At 36.6% G+C, this 25,834-nt stretch overlaps 1 protein-coding gene across 6 annotated transcripts in view; it reads right to left on the bottom strand.

Annotated features, from left to right (window-relative positions):
* Sec24d (SEC24 homolog D, COPII component) overlaps positions 1–25,834 on the bottom strand; it is a 93,049-nt gene that overhangs the window by 56,421 nt on the left and 10,794 nt on the right. For 4 of the 6 annotated variants that reach the window (XM_004870040.4, XM_004870042.4, XM_087199248.1 and 1 more), the window contains exons 4-8: positions 25,419–25,567; positions 23,666–23,944; positions 23,268–23,398; positions 18,574–18,685; positions 12,064–12,191 (exon numbers count right to left, since the gene is read on the bottom strand). In XM_004870040.4, the coding sequence (XP_004870097.2) occupies positions 12,064–12,191; positions 18,574–18,685; positions 23,268–23,398; positions 23,666–23,944; positions 25,419–25,567 (799 nt within the window). The remainder of the gene's footprint in view (positions 1–12,063; positions 12,192–18,573; positions 18,686–23,267; positions 23,399–23,665; positions 23,945–25,418; positions 25,568–25,834) is intronic. The other 2 variants (XM_004870041.4, XM_087199249.1) reach the window with 1 other exon arrangement.

Raw genomic sequence — 25,834 nt, 5'->3', positions numbered from 1 at the left:
TTCCCCACAGCATTAGACACTCACAACAAGCTTTGTGAGGGCAGAGATTCTGTCTGCTGCATCCATCTACATATCCTAGTGCCAAGAATAGTATCTGCTACATATTTTGTGAATATAAGCATTTATGGAAGGATGACTATTCTTAAATCCTTTTCAAAATAAGGTGGTAATAAATACATCAGTGGTCCTTCATAAAAACAGGTACTGCTTATAAACTATTAATCAAAGGACAATATATTATTGCTCTGATTATATAAGATAACTGAAACATTGCTAAAGACCCAGCTGTGATTATACAACCCTAATACTTATCCTGCAAATAATGCCATTCAAATTGTCATTTCTCTTTTCACAGTGGGCACCTATGGAAGATATACACTTATTTAAATATATCTGAAACTTTTCCTACAAATTGCTTTCACAATGGGAAAAAATATGACTCCAAGAGTCCTCCAGTCCAGTCTGCTCTCAGTGTAAATATTAGTGATTAACTATCCCTGGTAGGCAGCCATTTGGACTGGGCAGGCTGCTTCCAGTTATCCAGGAACTCATCTTGTGTGAGTTAATTTGATTTGGGAAAACAGCCAAAATCATTTGGAGTAAAGAATTAAAAATAAGCCTTAAAATGCTGAGAAAAATATTTTAAGTTAAAAAGGATGTGTGGCCAATTTGAAAGCATCAAGACAAAGAAATATATTTATATTTTTATCATAAATCATTAATGAATTGGAATGGGAGAGATGACTTCTTAAATTATAAAATAACTAATGAAAATTGCTACATATAAGCAAATATACATTTTCTATTCCTTTCCTATGAGAAAAAGTAATACAGACAAAATTATATGTTTGAAGTAATTAGATAAAAGTTTTCCAAAACTTTTCAAATTGTAAAGATTAAGAATGTATAAGACATAGAGAACCCAAAGAAACTTAATCTCATCCCTCTGTTAAAGACTACAATATACTTCCATTTTCTCCACAGTTCTTAGGCTTAAGAAAAATAATCTTCATTGGTAGCTCTGTTATATATACTATAATTTACAATCATAGCTCTTCTATTTTCCTTTTTTTGTTTTAACTTGCAGGCATGATTTAAGGAAATCAATGACGGTCTTGCTTTCCCATGCCTGGTAAATTTTAAAGATTTTAACCCACTTCTTTCACAGGTATCACTCACACCCCCACACACATACACATATGCACACATACAAATACCACATACTTCCACTGACAGAAACAAGCCTTGGAAGGGAAAAGAATAAAAGTGAAACTGAAGCTAAATTTATGAAAAGTTTTACTGTCCAGGAAATTCTATAAGCAACTGCTGTTTTCATCAGCTCAGCTGTTTTTATCTGCTGCAATACTAAATGTAAGGATTATGCACACTGCATCCTCAAATGGCTATTTTTCGTAAGAACAAATGTGTGGGAAATAAAATATTTTCATTGATACAGAACGTGGAAACTCAAGTAAATGGCAGGTGCCTGGATAAGGAGTTGTATCCAAAACGTAGGCTCCTGGCCTTACCTTGCACAGTCAGTTCTTTTCTTGTTTACTTTGTAACTCTTTCAGTTTAGATATAGTGTTTATACCAAAGATGTTCAATAAATGTTTGAGCACAGATCTTTATGGTGAAATTCTCATCAAATGATGTGACCTAAAATTCTAGTGTACTTCTATATCTAAGTAATATTGCATGGTGAAAATTTCATATTTAAATATTATTTAGCATAAAAATATTCTAAATACTCTTTTAGGCCCTGAGAACAAAATCATGAGAAATATCAGACATGGTCCCTACCTTTATATAGAACCTAGTAATCAAATACACAAATACAAAATCAAAAATTGTGATATATTGTACAATAGGAGCTACAAGGGAGTATGGAGGGATTAACTTCAAACTGGAGTCTAAAATATGAATATGAAATAACTAGGTTAAAGGACAGGACAGTAGGAGGTAAGAGGAGTTGAGGAAAAAATTACTTCAGCAAATGCCCATGAAACATCTTGGGAAGTAAAAAGCTACACAGAGCCCTTGCTCAAATGTGAGGCCCTGCATTAGACGCTCAGCACGACACACACACACACACACACACACACACACACACACATGCGTGTATAAAAATTAAATTTAAAACAATTCAGAAAATGGTGATACAATATCAAATGACAGCCTGCAACATTGATTAAAAACATAAATAAGGGACTAAGTCTCTTTTTCCACTTGTGTATGAATAGATTGTGGAATCTAAATCAGTTTCCTCCTTTTAATAGATTGTGGAGTCTATATCAGTTTCCTCCTTTCAATATATGTACCTGGAATCCCTGCAGAGGTTTGCTAATATCCTTCTTAAATGCTTACACCTCTGGTAAATATAAATTATCTGTATTTTCATACTTCTTATCTGAATAAAATCAGAGATTACTGGATTAAAATAAGATTTTTAATATTTAATATTATATAGTAAATCATAACAATCGTAGATGATAAAATTAACTATCATTTATTATACCATCTTACTTTTTAAAATAAGTGGTGTTATAATTTTATTTCTAAGAGAAATGAGGCTCACAAAGTTAACTGAAATGTTAAAGGTCACACTGCAAGGCATAATATAGTCAATTTATGCACCTAACTCCATTTGATTCTCAAATTCCTGTTCTTTCCACCATACTTATAACAGTACTACACAGCTGGCAAAGAATCACTTCAAAAATAACTTGTGCTTCAGACAAACCTGAGTGTCATTTTCAGATATTCTACGAGACAATTGCAAATGACAAGTTTGGACAGAGTTTTCTTTTTCAACCCCCCTTCTTTAAAAAAAAGGGGGGGGGAGCATTTTTTGGCATGGTACTGCGGATTGAACCCAGGGTCTTCACACTGAGCTGCATCCCCAAATCTTTTCTTTTGTTTTTCATTTTGGGAGAGGATATCACTAAGTCTCTAAGTTGCCAAAGTTGGGCTCAAACTTGGTGATCCTTCTGCATCAGCCTCCTGGAGTTCTGGGATTGTTCAGGCATGTGCAGCATAACTGACATTTTTAGCCTTTTATTTAATGTGAACTTGATGTCTAGAAAATTTTCCAATATAAAATTTTAAATTATTTTATTTTCTCCTACTTGATCACAAAAGGGACAAATCCATTGCATATATGTTAGAGTTCTTATATTCTTTAAATATCTACAAAAGTTGACTGAAGTTAGGAACATGAAGCAAAGTATAAATATATCCTTGATTTCAAAATCTCACCCATTCTGAGACCACAAAACTTTCAACCAAACATGATACAGTGCTAAGAAGTCTTTGTTAAAAAGTCATTCCTGGGCCGGGGATTTAGCTCAGTGGTTTCGCCGCCTGCTGCGCAAGCCCAAGGACCCGAGTTTGATCCCTGGTACCAAAAAGAAAAAAAAAAAAGACATTCCTATTTTAGGAATGTTAAGATATGAGAAAATGCAGGTCTTAGAACTGATGGAAATGGCAGCAGGAGGGCCTAAAATCGTTCTCCTCTGTAGCGGCTTCTCCCTGTGCCAAGTTCTGCGCGGATGACGCCGGTGCCCTGGGTCACGTTTACGATGCTGTGTCCTCGGCCCCCAGGCCACTGCAGGTCAGAAACCCCTCACCCACATTCGTAAAAATTCAATCGTGGCAGAATGTTTTCATTTTTATTCTTGATTCTCCTAAACTTCTTCTTTTTTTTTTTTGGTACCGGGGATTGAACTCGGGTCCTTGCACTTACACAGCAGGCGGCGAAACCACTGAGCTAATCCCCAGCCCGCGTTATTCTTTTCTTAATTAAAGTTAGATTTACGTAAACAATTCTATGATTGAGAAAATAAGCTTGGTACATTTAGCTTCTAAACTGTAACTTAAAATAGAATTCTAATAACCTTTGCCCTGACAAATGTGACTGTCTCCTAGTGTTATAACACCGTTCTAAAAAAGGACAGCATTCTGTTCTTCAGCTGCCAAACTTTTTAATAGTACTGTTTAATAGCTTTGTAACAAGAGTGCCAAAAATCTTAAGGGATAAATCTCAGTTGCTAATGTAACTTTGAAGAATAAAGCTTTTTTAAATGTTATATTCATCACTCTTCTTGAGCGCATGTATTTTAGATTTTTTTATGTTTTAAAAATATTGTAGTAAAGCTTAAACAAGATCATAAAGCATATGTTTAAAAATTAAAGACTCTTTTAAGTTTTCATTTAAAAATAATTTAAGTTGTAAAACTTCTTTACATTCTTTACAGACCATGGTATTATGCAGTAATTAGTTTAATTTCAAAGGGTATCTGTAATAAAGCTACCCTATATATAAAAATGGCTGCATAAAATGCATAGTCTCAGAATCTGTTATTTTAAAATGAATAATACACTAAAAGTATAATATTAGTAAGTATACTAACAGTACAATACAAATGAAATCACTCTGGGTTGAGTTGTGTATTTTATTCACATGGATATCTAATAACATATGGGATTTCATAAACAAATAGTGATCCACATTAAATGACCCAAAAAGACTAGAAGAATAAGACAGACACTAGCAGATTTATAGGACAGCAGAACTGGACTTCTCCCTCATGGGAAGGGAGGCCCAAGGTCACAAGGCACAACAGAGACCTGAAATCATTTCCTGGTTCCTAACCCAGTGTTCCACCCTTTAGTTATATATCATGCTAGGAAGTAAATTATTATTTCCCAAAATATCTTTATCAAAGTTCTTCCAAAACATTTCCTGTCCTTTATAATGAATAGAACCTCTATTCTTAATATATAATAGAACAGTGTTATTTCTCCCGTGATGTTGATGAACTTGTAAAAAATATAGTGGTACCTCAGTTCACGAATGCTTTTGTTTGTAAAAAAATTTGGTTCACAAACAGAAGAGTTTGGAAAAATTTTGTTTTTGTTTGCAAACTCTGCATTGGGTGACAAACATGGCCATGGCCATCTTTCCCACATGAACACAAATGTAGCAGTGTTCCACAAATGAACACATCTTTTCCAGAAGCATAGAACAAATTAAGTTTGTGAACCGAGGTACCACTGTACATCAATAGATTCTCAAATGGTTGTTTTACCCAGAGCTTGTTGGTGGCCATTTAAAAGTTGAAACAAAATAGCCCAAGTAGAATAAAAGTTTTTATTTCATTACCTACATGTTTATTAATAGATACAAAAATTGCCAGCATATAATTAAGACTTATTTTGTTAAAAGTATTAGGGTCCTAAGATAGCTAGAAACCAACCACCTTTCTGGAGTTTAGCTTGTCTTTCTATGTCTATACAGCCCTATGCACAGTCTATTTACCCAACTAAGTAGATCTCCACTGGATGCCGGATACTCTGCTGAGCTCTGGATGGTGCTGGCCTTCAAGGAATACGAAGCAGGAGCTTGAAATCAAAATACTTCATGGGAAAAAACACTTAAATAGACATTTCAAGATAACTCAGAGGCTCATAAGAACCAAAGGCTCATTTCTCATTTCTAAACCTATAGCCAGCATACAAACAAGATGCTGTTTTATGTGTTTAAGCACATAGAACTTCAGAGAGCTCATTTACTGCCCCATGGAGTTGGAAGGTCATGGCACTTGCAATCTGAAGTTCCATAAGCATCACTTATTACCAATATGGCTTTAGTAACCACAGAACTTGTGGGGCTTCGTCATTTATAAAAGTAGGCTAACATTTCCTTAACAAATTGCTATCTTCTAAAAGGAAGTAAGATATGCAGTCATCATGACATAAACTACTACAGTCGGGCAGATTTTTTTCTTGGATGTATTAAACAGCAGCAAAAAAGTTATATTAAGTCATACAAGCAAGTCAAATGCCTGACCAATAATTCCTTCTGTGGCTGATGGATGCGAAGGTCATCCCTGACAGAATGTATTGGTGTTGGGTCTATTCTCTGATAGTCTTTTCCTTTTTTGTTAACTCTACTTATCAGCTCATTGAAATCGATTCCTTTTTTCTTCAAATATTATCTTCTTCATATTTACTGATTCTATCATAATAGGAACAATCATTAAGAAGAAAGAATTGAAACAGCAGCTAATAATAGGACAAATCACAGGATAAATCAAATCTAGGATATTTACTTAATAAATCATATCTCAGATGAAATTCTCCCTGAACCTAAATTCTACAGAATAAGGTGATTCCTATTAGAGCCATTTTTTCACATTGGAAAAAAATTAGTTGTATACTTGCAAACTGTCTATAAGCCCTAGTCAAGAGTCACTAGTCTTATTTTTTTTCCAGATGCCTAATGTCCAGTTCAGCTACTAGCACAATGTGAGGTTAGCAATCAGATAAAATTTAAAATTTTGAAGTATATCATTGATAATTCAATAAGCAAGCAAAAAAATGATTTTGCTTATTATATCCACTTATAATCTAAGGCTATACACAGATATTCCTGAACACAGATGGAGTAAAAGCTTCTACCATCTGGTTTATAGGTAAAGGTACCTAATGTATTTGTAACTAGGTGTATGTACTTGTGCAAAATATAAAGATTTCCTAATTTAGAAAAAGAAAATGAAAAATTAAATTAGTTACAATCTTCAATCATTTTGGACTTGAAATCTATAGGATTTCTGCCTCAGTTCATACACAGCATCCAAAAGTAAAACACAATAAATGGTAATGCTTACAATATAACCAATAGCTTCTATTCAAATATCTAAGTTAATTATATTAAATGTGGGAATGGATTACACTGAAAACATAGTTTAAAAATTAAAATTATGGTGGTAAGAAGTATGAAGTGTTACAAAATGCTGACACAGATCTGCCCCTGGAAATAGCATACATCTCCAAAGCAAACGCTCCCAGGGAACATTCTCTGATAATAGCCGCTGGAATAAGGTTTATTTTTATAGGCCGTTGCTAACACAATGGCATACTTACAAGCATTCTGTCAAGCAATGGAACCAATTAAAAAAGCTGTACTAAATAAATTCTTTTCATAGATGCCAAATCAGGATATTGTTCAGAAAAATTTTTAAATTGCAGTAATATTACAAAATTAGTCAGATAAGCAATAAAATTTTAACCTTTTACTAACCTGAAAATAAGTCAGCTGTTATAGAGGAAAATGTTAAAATGTTATTAATACCAAGAATAACAATATTTATGTAATGTTTTTTAAAGACATTTTAAAAAATGATTTCCTTGATTATGAGGTTATAAATACCTAAAACCAGAATGCTCTGTATTTTCTTTACTTAACTATAATTAGTTTTTGGTTTCTAGCTTGAGCCATTAGATAAATGACATGTTATTCATTGATATGCGGAAGAATGAACCTGGTTTAGAAATGAGAACTTCACTTTGCATGTTAAGTTTGAAGTTCCTATGTGGTACCTGAGTAGAGGCCTCAGGCCTTTTGGTATGTGAATATGGGGTTGAGCAGGTAGAAATGAGTGAATGAAAGAATAACAGCTTAGTGATTTAGGTTAAGAATTCTGGTGCCAGACTACCCAGATTTGGATTCTAGCTCCACTCTTAGTAGTTTCTGACCTTAACAAGTTATCTAACTCTGTGCCTCAGTCTCCTCGCATCTAAAATGGGGACAATACATAGGCTGATGTGAGGATTAATGTAAATGAACATTTTTTGTGGGTTTCTTGTTTTATTTTGTTTTTTTGAGACAAAGTCTCACTATGTAGTTCAGGTTGACTGTGAACTCACTATGCAGCCCAGGCTGGCCTCGAACTCACGAAGATCTTCGCATATTAGCTTCCTGAATGCTGAATTACACAGGCGCCACTATGCCTGGCAAAGTGAGCATTTTTTTTTTTAATTCTATGATTGCTCCTGTTAGTTGTATAGTCCAGCAATGGTGTTTCTCCAATGTTGGTGGCTCTCCAAGTTTAGGTCCAGTTCAGTGCCCAAAGAGGCAGATATTTTGTGAAAGTATCCCCTTTAAGAACTTCTAATGATTTAACATACTTTCACATTCCTCTGAGTCTATTTCTCAAATTAAAGTATTTCTTTACATAGTATCATCACCCAACCTATGAGGCACTGCCATGTATGGGGAAGTAATTCTTAACATATATTCAAAGTAGTCCTATTCTTGAAGTTCTAAGGAAAAAGGAAGGACTTTCTGTACAGAGAGTCTGAATGAAGAAGCAGTGCTGTCAAAATATACTTACCTGGCCAGTATGCAGAGACTCTAGCAATGTTTAAAGAACAGAATGTTCAGTATTGTTTTCTCAAGTAGAGCTTCTTCCTAAGTCAAATTTCAGGAATAAGTTACCCAGCTAACTTCATCTGTCTATTACTTTGGAAAGCCCAGAGACTAATACAGCACTTTTCACAAAAGGAAAATTTCATGCCGGAAGGGAGGTAATATTTGGCTAAAACATAAAACTTTAGAAAACAGGAAACATACCCACTCAGGTTGTGTGTGAAATGTCTATATGCATCTTGGGGAAGACTTGGAGTAGGGTCTGAAAGCTTTTTATCAACCAAAAAAACTAAATAGTGTATCAAGTTATATTTTCAGGAACACACTGCTGCATAATTTCATTTTCAATACAAATAGGTTAACAAGAAGGTTAAAGAGTCTAGTTTCAGGCATTGAGTTTTATACTATTCCATATATATCTGACCCAGGTTAGCTTTCTCACAAGGACAGGGAGGGAAAAGAGAATTTTACTTGAAAACCAGACCAACCCATAGCCATGAATAAGGTATTCCCAATATTGGCACTGTTCAGGTGCAAAAATCCCATATACCTGCAACAGAGTTGCTGCCTACCATATTTTGTTATTCTATATATGCTGCAGTTTCAAGAGGGACACGTTGTTTTTCCTCATTAGGAAAATAACAGACCACTGCAAAACGATCAGACAACACAAGAGCAAGCAAGGTGGAAAGAAAGGGCATATTGCTAGCAATCCCACTCCAGAGAGAAGTGTGTTAACGGTTCCTCTCAGAGCTGCTTATAGCAATGTATTTCCTCAATCTTGGCCTCCATATTGTGAAAGTTTTGTATTTCTAAAATCTGTCCGCATATCAAAATTGACATATATAGTTACAATAATGTTTTTATTAATATGTCTTAAAGTTGTTTCAAAGAATGAGGCTACTGTAGGTAGTACCATGGAATGTAACTGAAAAAAGAAAAGCGTAAAACAGTGCGCATGCTGTGCCACCCTTTCTATATTTATTTTGTTACAGGATGGATACATATATGCTGTTATATGTGTATTTTATTTCTAAATGGAATCACAGAGAATAAGTAAAGGTTGTCTGAAAAGGGGAGGTGGTAAAGATAGGAAGTGATCTAGTGTGCATTGTATACCTTTTCATCTTCTGAATATTTATTTTACTCATTTAAAAGTCACTTCTCAAAAGTAAAGAATAATACTACATATTGTTATGGATACTTGTATACGAAGTCAGCATTTAAAAAACACATAATAAGAAGGATATATATCAAATTCATTAGTGTTTGACCCTAGATAGGATGAAAGGGAAATAAAAAGCCTGCTTAAAGAAAACCTTATAGCTATGAAGTTTTGATTCTCTAAAATGTTACTGTGAACAAATATGACAAAATATCAACCCTTGTTAATGATGTGTTGTGTGTACATGAGAACTATACTAGTAAGTATACCCTTTTTAATTTAAACTTTTAAAGCATAAAAATTAAAATACATCTCACAGATACCACTACATATCTATTATAATTGTTAAAATTAAAAAGTTAACAGTTCAATGCTAGAGAGGAAATGGACCAATTGAAACTCTAATACAAAACTGGAATGACTGTAAAATGGTACAATCATTTTAGAAAATGATCTGACAATATCTTATAAAACTAAACAAGCCTGCAAACTATTCATAGGTATTAACTCAAGAGAAATGAATGTATGTCTATTTATAGAAAGACTTATACAATAATTTACATAGTAACTGTTTACAATAGTCAAAAAAGGAATAGAGTAAGTGTCCATCAATAAAAGACTACTAGTATATCCATAAATGCAATATGATTCTGTAAGACAAAAGAAATAAGACTATTGATACATGCAACTGTGTGAAGGCTTTCTAAACATTATGCTGAGAAAAACATTTGCATACAAGAATACATACTCCACAATTCTATTTATATCAAGTACTAGAATAGCAAAAGAAATCTATTGTGGAAAAAGATGAGATTTTGATAAGGGTTTATGTTGCACAGTTGTATGCATTTGTCAAAACTTAATGAATATTTACTTTAAAATATGTACATTCTAATCTACATGAATTCGGCCTCAAAAGGAAGAGTGAGGTGTACTGATGTCTGCAACTTACCTTGAAACATCTGAGGGGGAAAGGATAGATATGTGACAAAACAAGTGTAGTTCAATGTTAAGGTAGTATTTAGATGGTAGTTTTAAAGGTGTTCACTATAAAATTCTTTTACATTTTGTTTGAAAATTTTCATCATAAAATGCTGAACATAGTTTAAGTACTTCTAGTCTAACTATTCTTTACAATGTATACACATTGTATATAGGAGGTCTTTGTCAATATGTATCAGTCTACCTCATCTTTATTAAGTTTAATAATTTTAAAGCAGAGTTTGTAAGTATTATATTAAATTTCTGGAACCATGATAGAAGAGACGATGGGCTTTTTGTTTTTGCTTTTTACTTATTTTTTCTTTTTTGCAGTGGTGAAGATCAAACTCAGGGCCTTATATATGCTACACAAGCATGATACCATTGAGATATATCCTCTTCTTAGAAGACACCATGTTTAAAATAAACAAGCTAAATGCTAGATGTGCTTGATGATTTTTAAATATGAAACACACCGCAGGTAAGGAGGGTTTTTAGGACCAGCTCAGTGCCTCTCCCAGAGTCTTCTCTAACCCAGTTCACTGTACTCCCGAAGGAAGACCTCAGCATTTCACTACACTCATGAGAGGAGACAGAGGTCCCAATGGGTCTCAAAGTCCCTGTAGGCATGGATGCCATCCCTCTCCCTTCTCTTCCCTCCCTCAGTTAGGTAACATCGGCCCCAGTAATCACAGTTCTCCCACCCCTCCCTCACAGTGCCCCCAAACTGGCATGGCCGGTCCAAGAAAGATGACGAATCTTTTTTCTCCTGCATATGCTTGCCTTTTAAACAGATATGGTTACTGCTTCGTGTACATTAGACCAGTCTTCTTCAAAGGATGATTAGATCCAAGAGTGAGGTTTATGTTGGGAATGGAGGCTGGGGCTTTGGCCTTTAGCACAGCAACTGGAATCCATGGCTCAGCCTCAAGTGGTGGCGAACCTATGGCATCCATGCTGCTGTGAGCTGTTTGTTATCACTGAATGCTCTACAAGATTTGCCATCACTGAGATTACTAGAATATTGCAATGAGTCATGGGAAAGCTCCCTTGGAAGTAAAGCTTCTCTCCCTCTCCTCTTCGACGTGCTCTCCTGTAGTGTCTATGTTTTTGGGTGGAATTAGATTATTTCTGGATGTCCTAATCAAATACCGCTAATAGAATCATAATATCAGATTTTAAATGCATATCACTTCTCTTTTTTTCTCCTGACCATATATTGGGTATATCTATGCTCATCAATATATAGAGACTTTTCTATTGCATGCTTTCTAATATTTAGTTAAGGAACATTTTGGTCCAGGGATCATTAAAGCGTATATATAGTAAGACCAAGGACTACAGGACATTCATCTTCTTCTAACAGAACACATGTATGTCACGGACCTGAACGAGGACATAGGGGCCTCATTACAGGGCATGTGGTTTGTCCCAGTGTGACATACCTATATATGTCACATACATATATTCTGTATGTGTGCATTGTTACAAACCAGAAAGTGGTGCAGTCTGTCAGTGTTTGGCTACAGGACGCCAAATGATATAGTTTGTGAAATCCTTGCTTTCCTAATGAATTCCATCACTGAATTTTTTTATTATGTAAGTATATTCCCATTTTATGTTTATAATACAGAATAACACATAAGAAATAATGAAAAAAGAACTTTGGAATCGATAAGTTATTGAGTAATTATTTATTGCTTACCTCATTTGAAGGGATTGTGGCAAAGGGTTTGATGATAGCAGCTAGTGGAATCTGAGCCTGCTTAGCCATATCTGATGTGCACGGGAAACAGTACGTAGTGCAGCGGATGTATCGAGGGCTAGCGTTGCCTGAAACATTGAAGGGACACACTTAGAATGTGGTGAGAAAAATATATTCTTAGACACTTAAATATTTATAAGGAATCTTCTAGAATGTATTGCTTTATTTGCAAAGTTTTCTCATTTCTTATAATGAAAAAGTAATATGAAATTCTGTAATCTATATGCTAGGAACACTATAATTTATTGCTAATACCCTGAGTTATATAAAGATATTAAAGAGGTATTTGTTACTGTTATTTTCCATGAGTAGGGCCTTAAATAGCTTTAATATAGATTTGAGAGATGTTCAGATTCAATGGGAGATATGAAACAGAGAGGCACAAAAATACAAAAAGTTAAACATCTTGGATCACAAACATTTCTCCTTCCTCTTTTTCTATCAATGTATCTATTTATGGAAGGATAAGCATCTTTATTCCATTTCATACCATTAAGTGATATTTTGTCAAGTATGATTCCATTTTGACTTTTTTCTAAACTTGGCAACTGACTTAGAAATAAAATTCTATTTGTAATAGGAATACTATTTTTAAAAACATGCTAATCTATTTTTAACATACATTAGGTTTCTTGACCAAATATCTCTATTTCATGGTATACATGAGTGCTAAAACTATCCACAACATAATGGATATTTCTTTTCACAATGGATATTTTTAAGTACTATAATAACATCTAAAATCTTGAAATGGAATCATAACATATTAGGACCAAAAGAATACAATCATCAAACAATATTCTTGGAGTGTCTGCTGTGTTTTAGGCACTGACCTAGATGCTACCTTATACAGTTTGTGTTCTTGCAGATAATAACAGAGATAATAACAAAGCTAACAAATGAGTAAATTATATAGGGATTGGAATACTGGATGATGAAAAAAGCCTATCTGGCTAAGAGGTACCAAACACTGGGAACGCAATGGCAATTTTAAACACTTATAAGCTGGTCCTTATATAAAAAGGGTCATTTAAAGCAAGGCCTTAAAGGAGACAAGGGATCTATTCAGGAAGACTCCTGGGGGAAAGAGATGCCTGGCCTAGCAGAGGGACAGTAGGAGGCCCGTGTGGCTGACCCAGAGTCACTGTTGTGCACAGCAGCTGGTGGTGAGCTCAAAGAAATGGGGCCAGGTCAGGTAGCCTGATTCCTAAAACCATCTCCCCTCTGCCTTATATTTGAATGAAATGCAGAGCCACTGATAGCTTTGAGTGGTCTGAATGCCACAGTTTCACATAGGTCCCTCTGATAGTGGTTTAGAAAAAGGACACAGTGCCAAGGAGCACAATCAAGGCGACCTGGGAGGAGGCTGCTGCAGGGGCAGGAGAGATATGGTGGTGGTGAGGACTGGCTGCCTAGCAGTAGAGGTTCAGAAAAATGGGCAGATGTGACATATGTTTTGAGGGTATAATAACATTTATTGATGAGAATGATGTATGTAGTATGAGGATGTCTGAGAAGGGAAAGGGTCAGGGAGGAATCCAAGGTTTCTGGCCTGAGAAAGTAGCTATCCACCAAAATGGGAAAGGATGAAGGAAAGGAAGGGGTTCTTAAGAGCTGTGTGGGAGAGATTAGCAATCTATCTTAGGACATTGACTAGATGGTGAATCTATCAGGTGATAAAACAGCAATGATTAGTAGACAGATACATGAATGTGGAAAGTGCGCTGAAGTCTTGGTTAGAGGTGCAAGACACACTTGGGGTCTCAGCATATGAATAGTGTCTGAACCCACGCAACTAGATCAAAATTACCAGGGGAATAATTGTGGCCAAAGGAGAGAAGATGACCAAGGACTGAGCACGCAGACTTTCAACATAAAGAGGTCACAGCTCAGTGGCTTAACAGAGTGAGGAGGATGAAAGCAAGGAGTCTGATGTCCTGGAGGTAAAATTAAGAAAGTGTATCAAGAAAAAGGCACCTGTGCCAGACGCTGCTGGTATACCAATGTGACCACCCAGGTTAGTGATCTGGCTAGAGGTCCTGAAGAGAGAGTCTGGATGGACTGGTGGGGCAAAGCTTGCTTAGAGGCAGTGTGAGACAACAGATGAAGAACCGGTGATAGCCTTTCAAGGTATGTTGCAGAGGAGAGCAAAGTAAAGAAGGTAAGGAAAGCAGATAAAGAAAACATTTCTATTTTTTAGAACAGGAGGGATTTTTTTCTTTTAAAATTCATTCATAAAGAGAAAAATATTGATGATTTACAAGAAAGAGACTTACTTTAGTGCAAAGGGAGAGAAGCTGGCTTTTGACAGGAGCTCAGATGTCCCACCCATGGCCAAGAGGAGGAAGGTGGAGCAGGAGCACACAGGGTGGGGAAGTTTGTGCTGGGGTGAGATTTGCACAACTTTCTCAGACAGGAAGAGTGAAAAGCAAGGGGGGAGGGAGGCGCTACAGGTAGGGGCCGCACTGTGAAACAGTCGCCAAGGAGAGTGCAAACGTGAAAGGACTTGGCAAGTATAATGCACACTCAAGGCTGCAGTCCTGAGCTTGAACCAGGCCTGCAGCATAGCTGAGTCTCCCTCTGCCCACGGTTTGCTGCACAGCCCCATGTCCCGAATGAATGCAAGGTTCTGTTCCACTCCAACCTACTGTTGCCAAATCTTACACTTTTTTAAGGATAAAATAGAAATCTGTATTTTTACATAAAATATTCTTAGTTTTACATAATGGGAGTTAACCAATATAGAAACAAAATATTGTGGAGGATGAATTAATGTGACTGTAGGCTGTATCCAGTCTGGAGGCTCCTAATGTAGGAGTCTGAAAGGGGAATACTGATACCAACAACAGGAAGATGATGATGATGGTGACGATGATGATGATGATGATGGTATCAACTGTCCATGTATTGGACAGCATTCTAAGATTGTTACACACAAACTCATGTTAGTCCCACAATCACCCTCTGGGATTGATACCTTCATGATCCTATTTTTCTGAGGATGGAACTGAGACACAAAGAGTTTAAGTGATTTGCCTAAGGTAAGTAAGTAGCAAAAATAGGAATAGAACCTATCATAACTGTCTACAACATTCCAGAAAAACTGGCTCCAAGTCAGGAAGGTTTTGAATGCTAGACAAGTTGAGACCAATCCTGTCTGCCATGACCAACAATGAAATTTTTTTTTAAGCTAAAGTAAGATGATTAAATGTCTGACAACAATCAATCTACTCAAAGTATACAGGATGGCTTCTAGGAGTGGGACACAACTAGAGACAGGTAAACTGGTCTGTGGCTCTAAGAGTCCAGATGGGCACTGAGAGGGTAAAACCAGCGTTAGGGCAGCAGCAATAAAAGAAAGAGGCTCTCATGGATTTCCTCACGGTAGCCCGCCCTGTGTCCCCAGAGGGTACTTTATCTTGCTTCTTCCTCCTTTACTCAGCCCAAGCTGGCTCTGAAGAGCCAGTTTCTCCCTCACTCTACACTTTTACATTTTCAAATAAATTTTGTCACCATTTAAAAAAAAGACAGAAAAAAAAAGATTAGGTAGTTAAGTTCAAATATGCTGGAACTCTTATTATTTCATATTTAGACAAAACCTTCCTCTTCCTTCTCATTATGTAATGTCATAGACTATGAATTCAGAATATTTGAATACTTTAAAGTGCATTTGGGCTGGGAATTTAGCTCAGTGGCAATGTGCCTGCCTCACAAGCACAAAGTCCTGAGTTCTATTCCCAGTACTGCAAAAAAAAAAAAAAAAAAAAAAACCCCAAAAAAGCAAACAAAAAAATAACAAAACAATAAAGGATATTTTTATTTTCCATTGTATTCAATTTTTACCAGCCAAAATTATAATAATCTCTTAAGTAATATATGAGATACTGATTACAGTAATATATGAAATTGGATATTTGTTGCCTTTCAGGGCTCTGATAGCTCTCCTGAATGCTCTCCTGAAGGTAGCTAAAAAAAAACCCTTTTGTTTCAGGAAGACAATGAACACAAAGAATAAAGCTCAGAAAAGCAATTGAGAATTTATTTCTAAAAACAAATATGGGCTGGGCATGGTGACACATGGCTGTAATGCCAGCACTTAGAAGCTGAGAGAGGCAGAGGATTGCCATGAGTTTGAGGCCAACCTGGCTACACAGTGAGTTTGAAACCACCTGAACTGCAAAGTGAGACCCTGTCTCAAAAAAAGCAATAGATGCATGCATGAAATGAAAAAATAAATGAATAAGCAAACAAGCAACTGTGGGGCTCAAAAGCTATGGCTATCGTAGACAATTTAACAACTTCAGGAATTAAGATTCAAACTTTAAGATGCTTAATAAAGAGCACTCTGGAAAAATCTGGCTGAAAACATTCAACAAATTATTTATTCAACAAATATTTATGAAGCAAGGCCTAGTGCCAGGGAATTGGAGGCAGAAGAGAATACAGTCTCTGGTTTCACATACTAGTTGGAAAGAGTGATAACAGAACAGGTCACTGCAACATAGCATGGTAACTACCACAGAAGAGCAAAGACACTTGAACGTGGCACAAGGACAACAATGGCTCCGCCATGTCGGGTCAGAGGTGAACACACAAGGGATGAGGTGCTTCATCAGCGTCATAAGAGTACAGCAAAAGCACAGAACCAGGGGATAGGCTGAATATTAAAATCAAATCCTGTAGCCAGAGGCAAAAGAGTAGCATGTTTGTCATATATATTCTATACTGACTTTATTTTTCCCATTTTCCTAGTGCACACTCGAGGTTAAAGGGTTTCATTTTGGCAATTTGTACACGCATGTAACACATTTAATCATGCCCATCTCCCCCTTGCTCCACCTTATCCCCTAATGTCACACTTTTGGGGGAAGGTTTCAATGTGTAATAATGTATTTTGATCATATGCCCCCATTACCAACCCTTACACTCCTTCTACCTTCTTTCCTTCCTCTTTTCTAATAATAATCTCCTTCTAATTTCTTGTCATTTTTATACATATTAGAGAGAAATGTGATACTTGTCTTTGTGATTCTGTATTATTTCAGTCAACATGATGATCCCCAGATCTCTCCATTTTTGTGCAAATGGCAACAGTTCATTCTTTTTATGGTTAAATAATATTCCATTGTATATATTACCACATTTTCTTTATCTATTCATCTCAGTGGGTACCTAGGCTGGTTCCATATCTTGGCTATTATACATTGTGGCACAATAAACATGGGTATGCAGGTGCCCCATGGTATGCTGACTTTAATTCCTTCATGCATATAAACATGGGTATACATGGATCACTGTAATACAATGTCTTTAACTCTTTGGGGAAGACACCTAGAAGGGGATCTACTGGAATTTCTAGTTTTAGTTTTTGAGGAATCTCCACCCTGATTTCCATAGTGATTGTACTAGTTTATACATTCCCACCAACAATGTAGGAGGGTCAATTACCTAAGAATTCTCTGTCTCAATTTTCTCACACTGTGATACAATTTTCTCACACTGTGATATCTCATAAAGTTACAGGGGGGATTAAGTGAATTAAATGCTTAGAAGTGCTTAGAAGATGGTTTTGATAAAAAGTAAGCACTTAAGAGTCACAATCATAATGGTAACACATATGTTTTACTACTACATTATTAATCACAAGCTTAACATAGAAGCCTAGTACATAACAGATATGAAATATTTGCTAAATGCATGCATATGAATGACTGGATGAATAAACAAGTACAGACCTGCTAGCATGTAGCTTAAACTTTTGTGGGAAAGACCGACTAAATCATGGTAAAAATTAACATGTTAATGAGTTGTAAAAGAAGTACACATGAAATGATAAGAAATTAGAGAAGATTTCAAAGAGAAAATGAAGTTGATTTTGGAAGAACTAACAATTTCCCCAGCAAAGTGATAAGAATCATATATCCCAAGGATCTTTGCTCAATAAATGTTTATTGGACAACTCATGTTTTAGATAACTGGTGATTTTCTAGGGATAAAATGGTAAACAAAAACAGTCTATGCAGAGAATGCACCAACTGAGAATCAGAGAACATAAAGAGAAAGAGGATGAGTTTGGTATGGCTGAGGCTGTTGTACAGGAAGAAATAGGAGGGAGTAGAGGCTGGTCAGGAATATTCTTTTTTTTTTTGGTACCAGGGATCGAACTTGAGACTTTGCACTTTTGAGGCAGGCACCAGAACCACTGAGTTAAATCCCCAGACTGGTCAAGAACATTCTTTAGGCTATAGAGCCCCAACATTTTTATATGTATTTGAAATATTAAACTGAATTAGTAAATTTTTTAACAAGCTTATGTAACACTACTAGATTGAAATTAAATCTCCATTTTTGTATTTAACGACAGTAAAAAAAAATACACAACTTCATATAGCTTGCCCTACTATATACAGGTTGTAAGGGCTTTACAAATACATCATTGAAGCTAAGTACCTTGGTCTTGTACTACACAGTCGGTAGTGACCAGGGGAGGCACCTGGCCTCTAGTGTTGGTGGAATAAACTTGTCCCCCTCTTGTAGCTCTGTCATTCTCGATCACCTGGATCTGGCAAAAGAGATATCAAGAGCAAGTTAAAGTAAGTCAAGGTTCTTCCAATACTCTACAGAGCTCGCTGGCGCTCTCTCTTCCCTCTCCTTTGTTCTGCCCCTCCCTCCATTCACTCACACTAAGAGACATTTTCTGAATCCTTTCAGATCCAATTCTCACTGAAAATCCACAATGTCTTTAGTTCCATCTATGTTTACTTTTAAAATTTTAGATCAGTAGTTTCCAAATTTCATTCTACAATATTCTGAACTCCAACCCTGACCCTTCAGAGAAATTTTTTTTTTCATTTTATTTGTTGGGACCAAAGGGAAGCATTTAAAATAATATATTTTGGTAGAAAAAGAGATCAAAACAATTTTTTAAAAGGAAATATATTTTGCAAACAAAATTCTAAAAAGCTAAAAATCATTAAATTCAGAAGAAATGACTTCAAAATATGACCTGAATCTCAAGTTTTCGCCTCAAAATCACTCATCTTCAATTTTTTTTTTTTTTTTTTTTGGTACCAGGGATCAAACTTGGGTCCTTGGCTTGCGAGGCAGATGGTGGAACAACTGAGCTAAATCCCCAGCCCTCTTTATCTTCAATTTGCTCTTTTTAAATTTCTTCCAGGACATATAAGAAACACGTGAGAAATAAGGCAAACAGTATAAGGTGTCCCTGTGTGGTTTTTGTCTACCGTATAAAAATCAAAAGAAGCGAAAGTTCCTAATATTGTCATCTTACTTGGAAACACATTTCTCTACTAAAAATTCTTGTTGATGAAAACTTTTAAAAAAAATCTGGTCTTTCTATTGTGACAGTCTAGGGATGAAAATTATGAGTAGAATCTAGTATGAAATTAAGAAGAAAATACGAAGGAATCTTATTATCGTCTCTATTTTCTCCCTTCCTTCACTTCTTTCTTCACAGGAGAAAGGAAATGAGGGAAAAAAATCCAAGAGGGTAAGAAACTTTTTTTTTTTTAAGTAAGAAATAAGTGTGTTCCTTCTAAAATAAAAAAAACCCTGAAGGATATACAGTTTTTTAATAACCCTAAAGAAACCATTATCAATATGAAAACTATCTTTCACTAAACTCTAAAAATGTTACCTTCTCTACTTTTCCCTCATCTCATTCAATTCATACGGTATTTGATTCCCTGACTTAGTCTATTTTTAAATCTACATATATCTATCTTCCAAGTTTCAATGGACTTGAACTATTAGTAAATTAAGAACACAAAATGTGTTCTAAACATTGATTATAGTAAAAATCACAGAGGAGACTAAAAACGATCATGGGCAGAGTTTAAAAAGTAAACAGGAAACTCAAAACACCATGAATGCATTCTATATTTTGATCACAAAATTAATAGGGTTCATTCAAAATGAGAGCAGCTTCATATTATCAACATTTATTACAATCATTTTAATGAAGTCATTTTAAATATCAAATCACTATGATAGTCATATGCTTAATATTATCTAACCTATATATTGAAGTCTTCAACAGATTATACTTCCAAAAGCTTACTTTTAAGTTATCAATTTGCAATTTACAAAGCTCTGTCCCTAAAGAAAAAATATTGTAAGTGGTAATTAATTTCTAAATTAATCCATATCTTGGCTGCAACACTATAAAGAAAAAAGAAATAGAATTATACCAGTTCTAAAAAAAAGAACTATTATAGCAGTTCTAGTGACTTTTTTAAAATGTTCTACAGCTTTGTTATCACTAAGCATATTCTTGAAAAACATGATTACCAATATAACAATAAGCACGAATTTCAATGGAATTTTGACTATGACTAGATAAGAGGATTTAGATGCAAAGATAGTGATTCTTGGTAATACTAAAGGACCTCAAAATGTGTAAGTTTCTCTTTGCTTCAGAAGATGTGCCAGTAGAATTATTTTCACACTTATTTGCTATGAATAAAGTATTCTGGGTTCATAAAATCAAATTAACAATGAAAAACATTCAGTGGACCCTTGACTTACAAACTCAATTTGTTCCCAAGGCCTGGCTGTAACTGAAGGCTCAGGCTCCTCTACACAGCCTTCAAAGTCTCTGTCTTGTATAATTTTAGGCCACACTTTCCTCCACACAGATCTCAGTATTCCTGAGAGAGACACTGGCCCAGGATTTCTCAATTAACCCCACACAGGAAAGGATGTTGTAACGTTCCTTCCAGAACTCTTCAAGGGTTAAATCTGTATCTGAGACCATCTGGAAGCACAAGCGGCTGGCATTTGAGTTGTAACTCAAGACTTTGTTTGTAAGTTAAAACTAAAATTCCCGTTATAACTTAAGTTGTTCTTACGTCAGGCCAGTTGTAACTCAGGGGTCCATTGTAAACAGATTCTCTTGAGATAAATGAACAAGGATAAAAAAGAAAGAACACATGTGAGCCACAGAAGGAAGGTTGCTTAAAAGCAGAAGTATTTGAAATTTGGAGTGGTGAGAGAATTGGGAATAGGAAGCACTCAATTTCTGAATAATCCTCCTGCAGATAAATGGTGTGAGGAAGAGTTTGGATGACGCTATCAGTTTTCTTACTTTCAAAATGTGGCTACAGTCACCAAACAAAAGGTTTGTAATAAGCTGCTCACTTAGGACTGAAGTGTAGCAGGAACATGATTTTACATCTTTCTTTCCAAAAGGGAGAATTTATTTTGTTAGAAAAAGCATGTTACTTTGGTAATAGGAACACAAACAGGCTGCATCTGGCACTGCTATTTCATTAATTTTCATATAAAAATAAATATGGGACTGATTTGTATATATTTGAAGAGTTGGATGAATCAAAGCATCTTGTTTTGTTGTTCATATTCATTCATTCCTTCAGTCAAAATTCACCATCCTTCCCTCCCTGTATTTGTTCCCTTTCAATGTGATTTCCAGCTACTCCTATCCTAGGATAGGAGCATAAGTGCAAGCCCAAATACATCCACGGATGAGATGCTGTTCCAGGCAATAAGAGACGGCACAGTGGACAAAACCACTGCCATCATGGAGCTGACAGCCTCATGCAGAAGCCAGGAAATAAACAAATGTACTACTGATAAGCCTATGTCGGGGAGTGATAAGTGCTCTGGGTACTGAGTGATATGAAATGATGCTGGGATACCGGGGGCAGGCATAAGTCAGGCCCTATACAGGTGGAGAGAACAAGGAAGCAGAAGAAACATAAGTGCGAAAGGCCTGAGGACAGGAGTGTACTTGGCAGGTCTGAGGGGCTGGGGCAATGGAAGCAAAACGCATGACGACTTGGAAGAGACCAAGTCAGAGGGCGCGCGCGCGCGTGTGTGTGTGTGTGTGTGTGTGCGCGCGTGCGCAAGCGCGCGCCGGGGGGGAGGGGCAAGGTGTATCATAGGGCCAGGGGTGGCAAATAAAATAGGGTGTTCCGGGTGATTATAAGAACTCAATATAAGCTCAATAGAAACATGATGCTCATTTAGTAGAATAATCAAATAATATTAAGCTATAAAACTAATGATGAGAAATACGATTAAGATAAAAGCATTAAGAGTTGTTAGCATTTAATTTTTAACATATTACAAAGCCTGGAATAAGCATTAGACTCTTTACCATTAACGTTCAAGTTTACATTAAGTACAGAATTATCAACATATTAAAAAAGTAGTCAAAATTCGCCACCTCTCCCTTCCTTTATTTGTTTCCTTTCAATGTGACTTGCAGCCACTCCTATCATAGGTAGTTAGGTTAGACAGAAATTAATATATAGTCAGAAAGGGACCGGGGTTTCAAGGAAGTTGGCAGAAAAAATAAAGACATCAGAATTGTGGCTGGAGGCTCATCTGAAAAGACCAAGCCTCAAGGTAAAGATGAAATGGCCAGCCCTATAAGCCTCCCCAAAGGATAAGCAATAACTTGAGATTATACTATAATTGCTATCACTGGGTCCAGTGAAGTCCAGATAGGTATCAGTCACCCAGGTCGATGGCCAGAGCATCCGGACCCACCCCTTCCCAAATTTTCTTTTGTTCTTTCCGTATACTCTTGCTACATGACCTGTTTCTCTAGTGGAACAATAGTACCTCAGCGGCTACACCTGCGATCTTATTGGTTGATTATGGTTTGACCCATGTTGTACTCACCTTGTGATTCTGTATCCACCTTGATTCTGTATCCACCTCGTGATTTTGCTGTACAAAATATTCTTACAGAAATGACCTCGGTGGTGACCCACTTTTGGGTTCCTGTTCCAGGTCCTATCTCTCAGGAGCTCTCTCTCAATAAACCTTTTCTACTCTTCACCTACCTGGTTCCTTAGAATTAATTTTTCACTTTATAGGACGAAAACTCAGAGTATCTGACATCTAGCAGGTTGGGAGTTATTTTTTTCTTATATCATTTCTATCAGGGGAGGAGTTTTCCCTGAATACCCCCAGGATCCCTTTAACCCTAGTGTGTCCCCCATACATGCACACACACACATAAAAGGGGAAAGAAGACTCCTCGAGTAATGTGTCTCCTAATGTCCACAATCAAGGGCTGGAAGAGTGCACCTAGACGGAAGGTTTATGAGGACAATGAATGAAGAAAGGTCCCCGTGAGGAAGAAGAGCACTTACAGGGCTGGGGATGGAGTCAGGATCCAGCTTCTTCGGGGGTGGGGGTGTCCCGGCCATCTGTGCTGGACACTCAGGGAAGCTGCCTGGGTAGGAGAGCTGTGCACCTGCCATCTGTGGGCCATAGTTGGCTGCTTGGAAAGCAAAATTTAAAAAGAAATGATAATCTCAAATCCCAGAGGTAAGACTCATTGACAATACTTGTTGTCTACTCAAACATGTTGTATTTTTCATCTTATTAAATAGGGTGAGAAATTAAGCATGAATAACTACAGTTGCCTTTTTTATTTTTTGTCTTGCCACAGGACTAAAAAAACTATCATTCCTTAAAGGCAAGTGACATAGGAATGAGGCTGATTTCTAATTCAGGGTTCCTTGGGTAAGCATTCTGGCCACCTTACCCTGCTGCTGTGGAGAATACCCAGCACCCAGCACAGGGCCTGGCGGAGGTGGGGGCTGGTACTGGGTATTCAGAGGTGGTAGCCCAGGCAGCCCATCCTGCCTGTGCGCTGGTAGAGACAGTGGTGAGACTCCAGGGCCATTCAGTGTGGTCGGGGGTGGTGGGAGAACCTGGGATCCAGGCTGCAAAACGGATGGCTGTGGAGGTCGTGGAGGACCCTGGAAGGATGCTACTGATGGAGGGCCAGGGGGTGCCTGGCTGGGGGGAGCCATGCCCGAACCTGTGCAAAAGAGAAGACCAGCCTGCCTCAATGCCAACTGTTCACTTCTGTGACTTCTATGGCATACATCATCCACACACTTGTTTTCCAGATTGCTTTTTTTTTGGCCACAAACTGAAATGTTCACTTAGGAAGCGATACAAATACTACTTGGGGCATTTTATACAACTGGAAAATTTTTAAAGGGTCAAAGCAACATTCCTAATTTTAGTGAAAGAGAATAAATTTTAATTCAGTTGCATTAACTTTACATGATATATTAATTAAAGTATCTATGTCTGGTATAAGATCTTAGAAATAATACAGTAGAAAAATGTATTATATAGCAAGCATTATTTGGGTAACTTACACATTCAATAGGTTATTTGCTTTCTGTGCTTAACTTAAATAAATTTCTGAAGTTAGTAGAAATAACCAGAGATAAAGGATGGGCCATTGACCTGCTTTCCAATTATGTCTTCCTGTCTCTATGTGAAACTGAGTCACTTATCTAAGACTGATCCTTTGTGGGGAGGGTGTGCTAGGGATTGAATCAAGGGCCTGGTGGATACTAGGCACATGTTCTGATACTGAGCTACACCCACAGCCCCAAGACATCTACTTTTACAAGATAAGAAGTATTCTGAGAGGGTTTTATTGATACTTCTAAAAATCTAAATTTAATATGGAAATATTGTTCATCAAGATAAATGACTATACTGTTATGACAGTGGAGAGTCCTACAGCTCATGGAATATACAGCATTTCTATGGATGTAATCTCAGCATCTGTTCTCTCTCCTTCTCTTTTCTGCCTTATGACATCTGACCTTCATTCTTCCCATGATCTAAACACAGAGTTAAATGCACTGTGATCATGAAACAGTGATTTTAAGACTACTCTCATATTTCTTAAAGTATTTTCACTGTTCCAATGTTTATTTGTGAAGTCAGCAATTTTGTTTTTCATTGTTCTAGCATTCAATGTAAGGTATTCTGAGAGTGCTTCCTTCAATTATCTTGAAACAAGGGACAGCATGATTGGGAAAAAAGGAATTATAGGGCCGGGGATTTAGCTCAGTGGTGCCACCGACTGCCTTGCAAGCTCAAGAACCCGAGTTCAATCCCTGATACCTACCCCAAAAAAGGAATTATATATATATATATAAAGATGACTTATATAAAGATGTCTAAAGCACTACTTCGATAAGGCATGCCAGTTATTTCTATTATTTTAAAAATGAAGGAACTATTTCTCATTAGAAACATTCATAGCTGGGCACAATGGCACACCCATGCCACCCTAGAACTCTGGGTGGCTGAGGCAGGGAGATCCAAGTTGGGCTCCAGACTGGGTAGCTCAGTATCTTAGTGAAACCCTATAAATGAATGAATTAATTAATTAATTAAAAAATAAATGGTAGCTCAGTACAAAGGCCCTGTGTTCAACCCTAAGTACCAGAGGCAGTCAACAGACACTAATACGAAACTATTACCATAGCTGTTGATATGCATAGCACTGAGCTGACTGCCCAGGTGGGTGACAGATGAAGTGGACACAGGACTTGGATAAGATGGTTGTGTCGAGGGCTGATACTGTGCATAAGAGGGTGCTGCACTGTTGACAGGTAGAAGGCCTGGAAATCTGAGAGACAGAAAAAAGGGTGTTAAAAGATACATAGAGTCTTTTAAGCAAATAACATATTATAAATGTCAGTAACTTATAAAATTATAACAGACCATTTCTATGGACACTGGGAAATGATTAATATTGTATGCTAAGCTCGACATGAGATCAAAATGAATCATATAGTATCATCTCATATCTATGTTCACATGTTTAATACAGAAAGACAGAAAAAATAAAATTTCTTATGTGAACACAGACCAGACTTGGAAATAAATTTAGGAA

Source organism: Heterocephalus glaber, unplaced genomic scaffold (genome assembly GCF_053883595.1).
Source record: "Heterocephalus glaber isolate CG9 unplaced genomic scaffold, H.glaber_assembly_v1.0 deba00001690, whole genome shotgun sequence".
Classification (NCBI taxonomy): domain Eukaryota; kingdom Metazoa; phylum Chordata; class Mammalia; order Rodentia; family Bathyergidae; genus Heterocephalus; species Heterocephalus glaber.
The sequence above is the reverse complement of the archived record's forward strand: the minus strand, read 5'-3'. Positions and strand labels throughout refer to the sequence as shown.